This window comes from Loxodonta africana, chromosome 2 (genome assembly GCF_030014295.1).
Source record: "Loxodonta africana isolate mLoxAfr1 chromosome 2, mLoxAfr1.hap2, whole genome shotgun sequence".
Taxonomy (NCBI): domain Eukaryota; kingdom Metazoa; phylum Chordata; class Mammalia; order Proboscidea; family Elephantidae; genus Loxodonta; species Loxodonta africana.
Genome location: NC_087343.1, coordinates 122,205,226 through 122,220,977, shown reverse-complemented (window position 1 = coordinate 122,220,977; position 15,752 = coordinate 122,205,226). Strand labels below are relative to the sequence as shown.

At 39.4% G+C, this 15,752-nt stretch overlaps 1 protein-coding gene across 3 annotated transcripts in view; it reads right to left on the bottom strand.

The window, feature by feature from the left end:
- DCP2 (decapping mRNA 2) overlaps nucleotides 1-14,596 on the bottom strand; it is a 65,350-nt gene extending 50,754 nt beyond the window's left edge. Inside the window, exons 1-3 of one of the 3 annotated variants that reach the window (XM_023548145.2) lie at nucleotides 14,383-14,594; nucleotides 2,149-2,273; nucleotides 206-357 (exon numbers count right to left, since the gene is read on the bottom strand). In XM_023548145.2, the coding sequence (XP_023403913.1) occupies nucleotides 206-260 (55 nt within the window). In that variant the 5' untranslated portion in view covers nucleotides 261-357; nucleotides 2,149-2,273; nucleotides 14,383-14,594. Of the gene's footprint in view, nucleotides 1-205; nucleotides 358-2,148; nucleotides 2,274-4,380; nucleotides 4,516-14,382 lie in introns of those variants that run through there. The other 2 variants (XM_064275052.1, XM_010589854.3) reach the window with 2 other exon arrangements.
- Between the last annotated feature and the right edge of the window lie 1,156 nt (nucleotides 14,597-15,752).

Genomic DNA, 15,752 nt, shown 5'->3' with positions numbered 1-15,752 from the left:
TAATTCTAATCATCGGTATATATTTCAAGGGGTCTATATTAGAAAACTTGTAATTTGTGGTTACTATTTACATTCAACCATTTTTAGAAATCGAGTATGTCGTATTTATATGCTATAAATCTCAAAGACAAGCAAAAGGAAATTTGTGCTAAAATATTTTATTAACAAGAATGAAAGACAATCATTACACTAATAAAAAGGATATCAGCTTTAGCAAAGTCTCTTATCCCACACTGAGGTAATCCTGGTGTGTTCTGCATGTAGAAATCCAAGTAAAACCAATGGGCAAGTTCAATCTGAAAACACACTCGGATTGCATTGTCTCTTTCCTCGCTCGGAATATGCAAAATAAATCGGCTGTCAAAAAACAAAACACATATAAAAATTACATTTACAAACCACAGCAATTCGTTTTGGTCAATTAACTGCTTCATCCCTGACCCATCAACACAGAAGAGGGCCCATAAGCAATTCTGATCAAGGAAGCAATATTTGGGAAAATTATTATAGTCTTAAAAAAAAGAATATATGACATGTATCTCATTCCTAAAAGACTTTAAGAGTCCATTTACCCTCTGCTCACAAGTACAGAGATCAACTAATAACAAACTAAAGGTGAACAAGAAAACAATCTTTACCAGGAGTTCCTCCAGTATCTGGTAACATTTCCAAGGGCATATATCACACAAATATAGGGTCACTAAGAGTCTTGAACTGACTCAGCAGCAATGGCCTTGGTTTTTTGGTTTTTATATGAACACATGCGGTGATTAAGATAAACCAAAACCAAACCCACTGCCATGCTTTTTTGTTAGGCAAATCAGAATTTATTTGTCTAAGTGAATGTCATTCACTGCAGTCACCTCAGGCAGCTACCAATCACATTTTCCACTACTGAGCATTTTTTCTAGCCATCTTTGGAAACAGTTCAAACTAGACAAAAAAAAAGTCCAGTGGTTTTTAAAAATCACATTTTTTAAGATAAAAATGTTTGACCATTTAATTTAGCTTTGATCCTAAATGATTTTTGGTTGTCTCCAAGTTTCAAATTAAACCTCAAAAAATACTTTTAAATTAAAAAACCAAACCAAACCCACTGCCATCGAGTCAATTCCAACTCAAAGGGACTCTATAGAACACAGTAGAACTGCCCCATTGAGTTTCCAAGGTGCACCTGGTGGATTTGAACTGCCAACCTTTTGGTTGGCAGTCGTAGCACTTAACCACTACGCCACCAGGGCTTCCTTTAAATTAAAAAGTAATGTAATATTCCAGTAAGGGAATGATTGATAGGACAAATGTACGCATACTCATCTACATTTCAATATGGAAAAATTCTGGAGAAAAAGGAGCTTAAGTTTTACATACGCTACAGTAAAATATATAACATGCTACCTAATGACGTTATCTAAGATATAAAATTTAAACTTTTCTGTATAGTATTTGGAATCTGGTCCCTGCCCATGTGCCCAACCTCTTCTAACACCCTGTGAGATTTACACAGCCAAGCTGCCTAATTTCTGAAGGTGCCCTAAGTTACCATCCGTACACTGTATCTATCGTCCTCTTCCCTTGTCCACCAAACAAACTCCTAATTCATTCTTCAAGACTTACAACTCATTCTTCTATAGAGATAAACCAGGCTCCTATGAACAGACTTTTAACACTCTCAGACTTCCCATTTCAGCAATTATCTAATTTTTATAATTGTCCATAAACCCTTCTAAATTAGCTCACTGAGGTAACATTCTTTGTCTCTGCAACTTTTTATTCCCATTAAAATTTATCTTTTAAATGTTCATATAGGTTCCCATTCCTGGTAAAATGGAGTTAAGTACACTCCAATTCGTCCCTCCCTAAATCACAGCTATAAAACCCGAACAGAATGCACAGAACAACTATTTGAGGGCTCTAAAAAGTAAAATTAAGTAGCAAAATTAAGGAAGACCAGCACAGGTAGCCCCCAATTTACAATCTGGTTCCGCCCCAATGACCCACTATAAGTCGGCTCTGACATAAGTCGAATACCTCTGTTTTTAGTTTTCATTATTGCCTTTTATTATCAGTATCTTTAAGAATCCAATCTTTGTCTTTGGAAGTTGGAAACATTACATATAAACTTAAAGATAGATTTTAATAAATACATACACAAAAAAATCCACTAATCATAAAAATTTACTGATGATGAAGAAAGGAGTTGAACGATGTTGGCATTTTGTCAGCTGCAGTAATAACTCCATTTGTGGAAGGTTCTGGATCACCTGGATTATCACCTGGGAATGGGGAAGGCGTTTCTAGTCAGAAAATTACTGACAGTTGTCTGTATGGTTTTTGTCTTTTTTTCTTCACAAATTTCTCAGTAACATCTCACTGCTTCCCAAATCTGCCTATTGACTATTAGCAAAGCAACCAGCATTTGGGTCTATGTTTTCAAGCAACTGAAGCTCAATTTAGTTTAGAAAAAACTCTGGCTAATCCTTTCACTGTAAAAATTTTTGACAACTTCTCTCCTTCCTCGTCTTCTCTATTTCTTTCTTCTTCAGCATTTCTTGCCTGTTGCAAGGCAGCATTTTTAACAGTAAATCATAAAACTGGACATCTGCGAACGAACACCTGAGAATAACATTAGCAAATTACTTCGTGCAACACTGTATGTAGTACATATTACTAACGATAAGAAGTACCCAAAAAAGGGACAGTTTTAAGTGCAGTTCATCATAACTCAATTACATTGTAAACTGGGGACTACCTGTATTATAAGTAAATTCACCATTCCCCACCTGCCCCCCCCCCACTGCACTCCCTGACCTGGATGGAGGGGAGGGGGCATAGAAGTGGACATCAGGGGACAGAGAGCTCCAGGAGAAGCCCTCTAGTGACATCTGCCTCAAGGACCAAGAAAAGGGGTGTAATGGGGTCTCCAAACACTCTTGAGTTAGTGAGAGAAATTCTTTGTTTTCTCTTCTCCATTCTTTTATGCTCCAGCCCCCCCAAGCAATCTCATGATTCCAGAGGTAGCAACAACAATAGCATCAATGGGGATCCAAAGAGGCTAAAAGAAGGGAAACTTCCTCTCCACTTGCTACAATTGTGGTCCCATGAGAGTAGGGCCAACCTCTACTGCTTTTTTGCTTTCTTTGTTCTCCAGCTGCTTGGTCCCAAACATGAGCACAGTCAAAGAAAAGTTCACAGCAGAGTAACTTTTTGGTCAGGGGACCAAAAAAGGGGAGGCTCAGAGAAACGGCCCCATAAAGTTGTTTATGAACTCCGGAGTCCATCCCCAATCTGTGCGTGCTTGGATTAGATTCTAACAGCGTGCCACAGACTGAGGATTGAACTATGAGACAGATGACTACACAGATCCCATACTGATCACTGGGTGGTACATAAGGGATACATCCAAAGAACACCGTAAAGATTAGCCCTTTTTAATCTGACCTTATTTAATTTACTTCCATGTCTCAAAAAATACCGCACCTATTATTTATTTTCTGTTTGGGGCATTTCCTATTGGCTTCCACTATAGAAGATGAGGAATAACTATTCTCATTCCCATCCCATTCACCCTTCTCATTTCTCCGTTCTCCCAACAAAATTATATCATGGTTTTGGTTAGGTCAAAGTTTCTCAAGCTTAGCATATTGACATTTTAGAGCAGGTAGTTCTGTGTTGTGAAGGGCTGTCCTGCACCCTGCAGAATGTTTAGCAGCGTCTCTAGCCTCTACCCATTAGATGGCAGTAGCACCCTCCCAACTGTGACAATCAAAAATGTCAGATATTGCCAAATGTTCCTGGGGAGGAACAAATTCATCCCAGCTGAGAACTACTGATTAGATCAACATTCAGTCTCTACATTATTATGACTCTGTAAACACAATTCACAACTAAACCATGTGGTAAACCATGATTTTTTTCCTTTCCTGAACAATTCTTTCTTCTCCCTGTAATTAATAATTGTCTTTTCTTTTGCTTCATTTTCTCTGTAGTTGTCACCAATTCAACCCTCTACCATTTCTCTAAATGTTTTCTCAAGATGCTCATTCAAATGCAGCAGTTTCACCTTGAAGCTTTTCCTAGAGTCTTCTGACCTGTCCCAATCCGGACTGGTTGCCCTCTACACCTAGTGCACATCTGCTATTCTATACCATCTCTTCGCTAGGATCCTATGGCTTCCTATGCCTTTATCCTGTATTAGATCTCATGTTTCTTAATCCTGTCTTCCTCCTCCTTGATTTACTTTGTTTTCATGGGAAGTATAGTCTCCATACCTTTTGGAGGAAGGATACAGGGAAGGTAAACATTCAGACACTGTACATCTGAAAATATCTTCACACTTAATAATTTGCCTGAGTAAAGAATTCTAAGTTGGAAATCATTTACCTTCAGGATTTTGAAGACATTGCTCCTTGCTTTCAATTTTGATGTTGAGAAGATTCAAGCCATTCAGATTCTTAATACTTTGCATATTCATACCTTCTGTCCCCAGTTTTCTGAAATTTCCCAGTGACTACTGTTTATCCAAGGAGTCCTGGTGGCACAGTAGTTAAAAGCACTCAGCCACTAACCAAAAGGTCGGCAGTTCGAACCCACCAGCCACTTCCTGGGAGAAAGATGCGGTAGTCTGCTTCGGTAAAAATTTACGTTCTTGGAAACCCTATGGATTCGCTATGAGTTGGAATCAACTTGACAGCAGTTGAGTTTGATTTTTGGTTTTTATTTTTCACCCACTGGGCTGACTATTCAATGGATCCTAACTGGAAACTCAAGTCCTTCGATGCTCAAGTTTTCTTGAATTGTCTTGCTGATGATTTCCTCCCACTCTCCATTCTCCTTTTCTTTACCTCCTGGACCGAATTCACCTATGACTCTTGTCTTTCCTCTGATATTTCCTACCTCTGATTTTTCCCCCTCTAGTTTTTTTTTTTTTTTCCATCACTTCACTTCCAACCCTTCTATTGAGGTTTTTGTTTCTGCTCTCATATTTTCAGTTTCCAAAAGCACTTTTTAGTTTTTTTAATTATGCTTTTATATCCTGTCCTTATTTCATAGTTGCAAAAAATCTACCTCTTGAAGAAGACCAATTTAAGTTTTGTTTGTTTTTAAGCTTTCTTCTGTTTGCATAGTCTGGTTCTTCCTGGTTGCTGTCAATTTTGATCTCCACCTTTCATATTAAGAGGCCTTTCTCAGATGTTCATATTTAAGTGTATTAGACCACAAAGCTGTTTAGGAGGCTTATCAAGCTATGAGGCATAATTTAAGGGGATGTATCTAGGCCATTTAGCTAAGGAACCTTTACTGTCAGTATCCTTAAGTCTTTCTTTTGGGGCTGGTCAGACTGCCTACAGAAGAATCTTCCAGTCTCCTGCCTGGAAGGTAAAAACCTGCTGTCATTCTAGGAACTGCGTCGGGGAAGCAGGCAGGACTTTCAGTATACAAGATGTATAAATTTGGTTTTCCCATTTTGCAGTATAATCCAGAGCAGATTAACACTACTACAGTAGTCTCTCATTCACTTCTTTCAGGTCTGCTAAGTCTCATACCACTTTTCCCTCTGTTTTAATTTTCAGAACTTTGTTGCTCATGTCTTGAACACATTCTTCCCTTTCCTGTAGGTTTATGCATTTACTGTTTTAGTGGAGTTTCGGAAGGGAAGAAACAAAAGCAATTGTTTGTGTTCAATATAATATCTTTACCTAGAAATCTTCATTTTAACATGTTTACAGAGGATATTAGCCACAACTTAAAATGTGAAAAGAAAATGCCTCAGACAAGGAAAAAGTCAACCTTATCCCTGTCCCAACACACCCTCAAGTGGAAAAAAGGTAAACTGGGAATAAGCAATGCGGCAAAAAACACTGGGTAATGGCAAGGTCTGTTCATGTAAAAAGTAGAGTGTTCACGCCTCTGACAGATGTTTCCCCGGCAAAGCGAGGGGGAGGGGGGAATGGAGGAACACCACAACACCTGAGGAGCGTTTTTTTTTTTTTCCTTTCCTTGTATTTTAGTTTCTCATTAAAGTTAATACATATTGTTTTATGACACTGGTTAACAACCCCACGACATGTCAACACTCTCCCTTCTCAACCTTGGGTTCCCTATTACCAGCTTTCCGGTTCCCTCTTGCCTTCTAGCCCTTGCCCCTGGGCTGGTGTGCCCCTTTAGTCTGATTTTATGTGCCTGTCCAACCTTTGACTGAAGGGTGAACCTCAGGAGTAACTTCATTACTGAGCTGAAAGGGCGTATCAGGGCCATGCTCTCAGGGTTTTTCCAGACTCTGTCAGGCCGGCAAGTCTGGTCTTCTTTCTGAGTTAGAATTTTGTTCAACATTTTTCTCCAGCTCTTTCCAGGACCCTGTATTGTGATCCCTGCTAGAGCAGTCAGTGGTGGTAGCCGGGTAGCATCCAGCTGTACTGGACTCAGTCTGGTGGAGGCCACGGAAGATGCAGTCCATTAGTCCTCTGGACTAACCTTTACCTTGTATCTTTTAGTTTTCTTTATTTTTCCTTGCTACAGAACAGGTGAGACCAGTGAAGTATCCTGGATAGCCACTCACAGGCTTTTATGACCCCAGGGGCTACTCACCAAAGCAGAAGGCAGAACATTTTCTTTATAAACTATGTTATGCCAATTGAGCTAGATGCTCCCCGAGACCATGGTCTGCAAAGCCCTCGGCCCAGCAGTTCAGTCCCTCAGAGAGTTTAGATATGTCTGAAGCTTCCATGAACTTGCCTTGTACAAGCTGTGCTGGCTTCCCCAGTATTGTGTACTGTCTTACCTTTCACCAAAGGAATCAGTTATCTATTGTCCACTGAGTGTTTTGTCCATTCTCACCCCTCCCCTCCCTTATAACCATCAAAGATTATTTCTTTTCGTGTGTAAACCTTTTCATGAGTTTTTATAGTAGTAGTCTCATACGATATTTGTCCTTTTGTGATTGCCTTATTTCACTCAGTGTAATGCCTGAGGGTTCTTTCCTAACTTTAGTAGACAGATTGAGTGATGATGCCCCAGAACAAAGATTCCACACACTGGCATTTGAAGGGTCCATAGCATAAGAGCCAGCTCTCTATCTATACACATAAAAGAGAGGCCTATCAATAAATAAGCCCATCTACAGACTCATCTTAAATATAAAAATGCAACCAAGAATCACCCAACATCTAAGGAAAACCTGGGAGAGGACAAAGATAAAATTCAACAAGCCAAAAAACTGACCCTACAGAAAATATAATTCAGCAACCAGAAGAAAACTGGGGTTAGAACTGGAACTAATTATAACTAAGGTCTTCAAAGAAATTTCCCTTTCCAGGGCAGCTCTATTTATTTTTAAGGCACACTCAGAGAATATGTTCCCTTAGAAATTAAAACTATCATTACTAAACTAAACTTAACAAAAGCACTGGAACATAAAAACCTTGCTTCTCAAAGTGCTGACCCTGGACCACCTGAGAGCATAAATTAAGTGTAAGATGAGAAGTAACATTTTAGTCACACAATGACTTAGAAAATTTACCTCCCCAACAGGAAAGCTGGTAATAGGGAATCCAAGGTTGAGAAGAAGAGTGTTGACATGTCGTGAGGCTGTTAAACAATGTCATGGAACAATGTTTGTACTAACTGCTTGATGAGAAACTAGTTTGTCGTGTAAACTTTCATCTAAAAAAAAGTACAACAAAAATTTTTTCAAAAAAAAAGAAAACTTACCTCCCGGAAGCTACTTTAGAATGTACACTAGCAAAACAAGAATGAAAACCACAAAAGGATTAAACATGAGTGAATGTATACAACCTGGGGGATATGTAAATGCGAATTCTAGCATGCCAGCTGTTTGGCAAGGCTAGGGAGCAACCAGTCCAGATTGGAATAAAAGGGTGGAGGTCTCCAGGAGAACAATCTGGGGAGGAATTCTATAGACTAGAATTGGAGTAGATGTATATAACAAAGGTACAGATGCAAGGAAAAATGAGTATGTAGAAACTCTGGGGGAAAGTCACAGATGGACAACAGAATCATAGTCCAAGTATGAAGCAAAAACCTAAAATTAGAACAGAAAATCAATCAAAAAAAAAATTTTTTTTTTTTTTTTTCCAAGAATAGCTGGAAGGGACATATAAGACTATGTGGGCAGCTCCTGTCTGGAGGGGAGATGAGAAGGCATAGGGGGACAGAAGCTGGCTGAATGGACACGGGGAATACAGGGTAGAGAGAAGGAGTGTGCTGTCTCATTAAGAGGAGAGCAACTGGGAGTACCTACCAAAAAACCAATCCAACCCCACTGCCATCGAGTCGAGTCCGACTCATAGTGACCCTATAGGACACAGTAGAACTGCCCCGTAGAGTTTCCAAGGAGCGCCTGGCGGATTCGAACTGCTGACCTTTTGTTTAGCAGCTATACCACTTAACCACTACGCCACCAGGGTTTCCAGGAGTGCACAGCAATGTGTATATAAATTTTTGTATGAGACACTGACTTGACTTGTAAACTTTCACTTAAAACACAATAAAAATTTAAAAAATTTTTTTAATTAAAAAAAAAATAGCTGGAAGAAATCAAGGCATACGCTTCCTTCCCAAAGGTAGCATCATTTTGACCAATTTGTAGACTATAAGGAGAATCTATCTGGACACTCTCCCTAAGATCCCTAACAAAGGGATCTTGTCAACAGCCCCACAAAAAAGACATAAAATCCTAGCCCCTGATTTGCCTCTACAGTGAAAAAATAGTTTACACAGTTATATTATTCTTATTGGTCCACTTCTGCAATCAACCAACAGTAAAAAGTACAAGAAACTTCATTAAGATTGCAAAATGGAATGTAAGTAAATTTTCATTGTTAGCAATAGTTATGTTCTATAAATTACACTGTGAATGCTGAATTAGCCAATACCTTTGATCACAACATTTTCAAATGAACATTACATAACCTTGTATTATGTACGTGTGTTACTGTTTCAAGACTCCTTACTTAATACATACTGTTTATTCATTAACACTGAACTCATGGTCAACAGCATTGTAACTCATGCCTAAACAAAGTCTATTTAACACACATTTTCTCCATAAGGCACATCACAGCCTTCTTGCACTTAGGAACACTAGAAAGTACTTCAGTACTATGCTTGGGGGCCATTTTAAATAGCAAAATCACCAACAAAAACACAAAAATGCAAAAAAAAAAAAAATTACATGAAAAGGACACTTGTTTACAGTATAAGAGCTGAAACTGGAAAACAGTGTGCTGCCTATTCAACTTAGGGTGGAAATGTGCACCTCAGGCAACTCAAATTTTTCACCACTTTATTCAAGTCTGCAAATGACCATGAAAACACATGAGTATTGATTTTGGGGTTACAAGTAAACTTCAGCAACTAGGCAAATTCACAAACATGGAATCTGTGAATAATGAGGACTAAACTGTATTATCAAGCTTAATATTTTTAAATTCACCTGGAGAGAAGCTGAAGGAATGGTTAAGAAGAAAAGACAGAACGTTAACTGCCTCACCTCATCAAGCAGAGACTTTAGAGATTGTCTTATAAGTTTATAAAGCAGAAATACAATTTTAAGTATATTCAAGTCACAAAGGTAACAAACAAAACAACTTAAAATAGTAATATAATCATGTTGGAAGTAGGGCAAAGGCAACAAGGGTGTAATAAACCAAACCTTTACCTAATATCTAACAAAACCTGAAAAAACCAAAACCTGTTGCCATCAAGTCGATTCCAACTTATGGCAACCCTGTAAGATAGAGGAGAACTGCCCCACGGGGTTTCCAGGGAGTGCCTGGTAGATTCGAACTGCCCACGTTTTGGTTAGCAGCCGAACTCTTAACCACAAGGCCATCAGGGTTTCCTAATATCTAACAAGGTAAACTAAATCCTCAATCTAACATCTAAAGTTGATAAAACAAGAAACCAATACAAGTATATTTAAAAATAGTGAAGTACCTAACAGAGAATCCAACATAAAACAAGTAAAAGCAGATGCCCTGGAAGCACAGCACAGGGACAGAAACAAGTAGGACAGGAGACTGCTGCTTTTCATTTACAAACTCTTTTGTTTTTAAACCATTTGCATTAGGACTTTAACAATTAAAAGCTGTAACTTGTGAAAAAAAGAAAAGTCTGCCTTGAGCATTATGCTCTTTTAAGAACTAATTGTATGGGGTCAAAGAGACATCAGCAACTTTAAAGATTAAATGGAACCTTGGGGGGCAGTGAGTTTATGTTAACTCAGAAAAAGGAGGGAGAGAATGGCCGCACAATTCGAAGAATAGTCAGTGTCACTGAACTGTACCTGCAGAACTGTTGAGTTGGTTGGTGTGTTTTGTTCTGTATATTCTCAACAACAACAAAATACAATTTTTTTAAATATAGTTAATAGTGGAGGAGGTCTTTAAGGAAGTTTATAACAAAAAGGAAATTTAGATAAATGAAAATTGCACATATTTAACACTTACATTTTGTGACTGTTTTGGCCTGCTTTGAAGATTTAAATGCGTATACATGTATACGTGTTTTATGTATGTGTATACACAAACACACATATGACACATATACTAATAAAAAAATAGCTGGTAAAAAAGGCTTTTACAGTAATTTGTTACGGAAAAAGTTTCTCTCTACCTCACAGAATGCATCTTTTCAATGTTCCCACACATAGAACATTAGCACAAGGAAAGGCAATTAGTACAAAAATGCTTCAGTAGAATTCCACACTAAAATGGCAAGCTGAAGATGAGCACAAATTAATTAGTCTATTCTATCACCAAAATAGCAGCAACATTAGTTGTGAGAAAATACCTTTCGCCTTTTAACACTAGAGTTGCCTCACTAATTCTTTAACAAAAGAGCTTTTTAAAAATTCTAAGCATTTCCTTGAAAGAGAAACAAATGGCCAAATTGCAGTTTTGGGTTTCAACTTAAAAAACATACTTTTCATTTTTTTGATAATTGAGTTTAAATAGTATCGAAAAGCTGTATTTGTTGGGGTTCCCCACCCCGTGAAAATATACACAACACCCATTCAACAGCTTTTACATGTACAGTTGAATGACAGTGGTTACATACTTCACACTGTCACCATTCTATCTCTACCCATATTGTTTCATCACCATTAACTTAGACTCTACCCCTTGTAACCCTCTTCTGTGCTTTAGAGTTACTGTTGTCAATTTGAACTCATATAGATAATCTTCAAGAGCACAATGTTCAAGGCAAACATTGTTACTAATTGAGCTCTGTCAAAAATCTTTAAATATGAAAAAATCATGGTGCACCAAATCCTGCAGATTTACATTTTTATACATACGTTTCTAATTACAAAGCAACATGTGTTCACTAGAAGATTGTAGACTTCCCTTCCTCTCTTTTCATTCCATTCCACCCACAAGTAACCACTGTTAGTAGTTAAGGGTATATTCTTCCAGATTATTCCTGTGTTTATGCAAACACACGCACATACACACAGAAGGTTTTCAAAACTAGCATCAAATTACTAAATAAGTATTACACTCAATAGTACACTGTGTACATCTTTTCAAAACATAAGTATTTTCCCTCAGCAAGTTGCCTTAGGAATTTCTAAGGGCTGCACAGTATTCCAGTAAATGAAATGTTACATATTAAACCATGTGAAAAGTAACATCCCATCCCTTAGATATTAAGCAGTCTAATGGGCGTTAAAGTCACATTTTGAAAATTTAAGTCTCCTCCTCTAATTTTTCACATAAAAATAAATCTCAAGTTTTACAGCTTTCTAAAACATTAATATATGGGAATGGTGGAGAGATTGCTTTAGAATAGAAGAGGCTTACATGAAAGACTGGAGTAGGTAGGATTAGCAGGAATATGTAATCTACCAAAAAACCTCCTAAATATACTAATAATAAGCTGTAGAATTTAGTGGAAAATGAAGGGAGTAACAACAAGGGTCTAAACAAAATTCATAAAATTAAAAATACAAGAGCAAAGTAGTACAAAAAATTAAACCTCTTTCAACTTAAGTTTTATTTTTATAGAAATTTAAACAAATTCTAAGCGTAAAAAACTTTTTGGAAAAACCCAATCAAAACTTGAATTAACATTAAAAATCTTTAAATTACTTAATGAAGATACTGTAAACATTAACTTGAAAACAGTATTACTTTTTAAAACTTGAAGTTGTATGAAACGGTTATATGATTTCATTATTAGTTTAGCAAATGGCTAGCCCTAATTGTGAAACACATCATCCTTAGTTGTAGAGGGGGGGAAAAAAAAATCAATTACTTGGATAAATTTTTTTCTTAGAGAAGAAAAAAGTTAACTCTACTCCAAAAGATTTGCATGAGAAAATAGCCTAAATACACTCACTGGAAAACCAAGTAACACTTAACAGATGTTGAACACATTGCTTGCAAAACACAATATAATTGTTTTGTGAACAGATTCCATATATAAAATCAATCACCTTCCTAATGGCTGATATGACTTCTTTAAATGATGTAATCCTTGGTAATATACAAATTAATCCTGAGACCAGTAGGAAAACTTTAGTTTAGATGCCCTGTAAAAAGTGTAAGATCGCCCTATCTTTTTCTAAATCAACTCTTGTCGCTATTAACTCACACGTAATTACTGCTCACCTTTCCAAAGTGTCACCTGAATTTTTTTCTAATAATATGCACATCCTTTTAAAAATATTGGAAACATAAAGAAAATAAAGATCATAATCCCGTAATTCCCATTTTTGGTACACGTTCTTCTAGTCATTTACCCATACTCAGGTTTTTTCTTTTCTTACCAAATTTGGAATCACAGAAAATAAGTACCTTTTAAACTTGTAAGTGGTTCACCTGAACTTATCATTTCCAAAAATTATAATTAAATATCACCCGAAAAGTACTGTGTCAATAGTTCTTATTAGTTGCAAAATTAGTCCATTTACTTATATACATGTATTTTTTTGGTGTGAGGTTTAAACTGTTTGACTTAACTCCCTATTACATCCTCCTGGTGTAGAAGAAAAAGCACAGGCACTGGAAAGAAAGGGACCTACGTTGCAAATCCCGATTTTCTCAATTACAGTGAATGTGACCTTGTGTAAATTACAACCTCTCCGTTCTGATGAAAATGGAAATAATTGCACCTACTAAATAGGGTTGTTGCGAGAATTAAATGATATATGTGAAAGGAGCACCCAGTGCTCAGAGTAGAAACTCCACAAATACTAGCTTTTTCCTTCCCATTAAAAAAAAAAAAAAAAGCGTGACTACGACACCACTGGTAGAAGTTGGCCACAGAAGTTAAGAGCTGTGGGTGGCGCAATGGTAAAAGCGATGGACTGCTAACCCAAAGCTTGCCGGTTCGAAACCACTAGCGGCTCCACGAAGAAGGTACGGTAGTCAGCTTCGATAAAGGTTTACACCCTTGGAAATCCTGCGGGATCACTAAGAGTCGGAACTGACTTGATGGCAGTGCGCGTAACTAAATGGGGTGTTATTGCATCGGAGTTCTTACTCATTTGCAATCTAACTTATTTCACAACTCACATACACCCGGCGAGAGCCCAGGGTATACCAAAAATATTACTTCATATAATATTTTAAGTCCAATTGTACACGTGTTGGCTATCTGAAATAACAACTGGTAAGCTGATGCAGAAAATTTATTTTGAGAAGCATATCATGACTTAAAACCCTGTGGTTGAGAACTTCCTTAAGGGTAATTAAGAGATGAAAAGAAAAGCAGCTCTGGACTCCCCCTTCCCCCAAATGAACAAAAAAAAAAAAATTTTTTTTTTTTTGGAGTCCCTAGGTGGGCACAAAGACTAACTGCTCATATGAATTTACAGAGAACGCCAAGGACATCTAAGAACACAGGAAGAGCAGTCAATTTGAAAACTGCTCCTTGCGTAGGTCCGGGCGCCCGGGATTCTAAGGCTTAGAACAGTGGGGGCTTATCTACAGAACCCGGGAATGAGGCGGCGGAAAGAGGTGGAAAAACGGTCGGTGAAAGTCAGAGAGGCGGAAAAAAAACAATGGGAGGGGGAAGGGAAAGAGGCAGCCGAAAAACGCTGAAGCTTTGAGGAAGCGCCTTCACTTGCGGGAACGCAAAATAGCTGGGGAAAAAGAAAATGAGGAAATTCTGGGTGCTCCGCGGGGAAGGATGGAGGGGACCGTGAGAAACAGGAAGGCTGCAGAGGGAAAAGAGGGGTGGTGTCTGAGAGAACGGTCAACGGCAGAAAGCGGGCAACGGCGGGACGGGAAAGCAAGGACGGGGTGTGAGGGGCGCGGAAAAGTCCGGGAGGACTCTGGAGGTCGGCAGATCTGAGAGAACACGGAGGCCGAGGAGGCGACGAAAGGGAGCGTGGCCAACGAGCGCGGGGCGCCAGGGTACCTGCAGAGATCATCCAGGACGCTGCCGGGAATTTCCACCCGTTTGGTCTCCATGATAAGGACCCACAGTAGGAGCAGTGCATCCCGGCTCCGCGCGGCCGGGGACCGAGGGTACGGCACAGAGACTCCGGCTCGCCCGAAAGCGAGCAACGGCAGTAGCTACAGCGGCGGCTCCAACGAAAGCCAGAGAAGGAGGGGGTGGGGGCGGGACCCGCTCACTTCCGTCCGGCTCCCTCAGCCTTGGACCCCGAGGCTGGGCCAAGGCGCGGGGCGGAACTCCGGGAGCCACGCCCCTGCTCCGCTTGAAAGGTCCAATGGGAAGCTGGAGAGTCGGGAGCTGTGCAAGCTAAGCCAATGAAACGTTTTTTTATTGGCTCGCCCTGTCCAATCCGTCTTCAAGTGGCTCAGTTGCTACTCGGAAAACCAACTTCCCGCCGCCTTCGACGGAGCGCAGTGGTGGATACACGCATGCGCGCCCTGCCAGGTTTCTCAACTACTAGGAAGTCTAGAGGGACGGTTTATCCTGTAGACACCGGTGCAGGCTGCCGGGTATCTGGCATGGTCTGAGCGCCTTTCGGTGACTGAGAAGTGCTTGTATCTCTTCAGGGCTGATGCCAATGGTCAGTTCACCAAAAATATTGCACACACCCTCGCCGCCGCGCCATCCACCTCCAGGCCTAGGGCTGTGCCTGCTTTCACTTTCAAGCCCCTGAAGAAGGTATGCCATGTTTGAGGCGGCTCACTTCTGCCCCCTCCTTTGAGCGCCCAGCCCCAATTTTGGAAAACAAGGACTTTATCCCAGTGTCTGGAACATAGTGAGATCTTAGAAAATACTGATTGAGCTGAACTTGTGATCTGCATTCCACCCTCTGCACACACACTCCTCCAACCTGCTTGTCCTGATTCACTCCTCATCTTGCTTAATAGAATTCAATCCGTTCAGGATCCTTGGAGAAACTGAATCTACCCGTTCTCCTCCTTTCTCTCTTATATCAGACCCAACCGGCCCCCACACCTGCTCAGTAATGAGTTTAGTCTATTCTACCATCTAATCTGTCTTTTCTCTTAATTTCTGTCCAAATGTCCAGTCTTTAGGTTATTCATTTCTTCACAGTCTTGTGAGAAATACCTAACCAGCAGCTTTGCCTCCATTCTCTACCGGTGCAGCTACCCAAGTTTTGTTTTGCTCTGTTTTATTCAGATGTGAACAGGTTACTATCTTCTCAGCCTCTGGTAGCTCCCTCTGTGTATGCTCAAGCTCAAACTCCCTTATCATTGTATAGGAAGCCTGTCACTATTTTAACTCCTGTTTTCCATCCTTGTCTTTTTACTCTTTCTTGATGAATTCTTCAAATTTATCTTCCAACCATC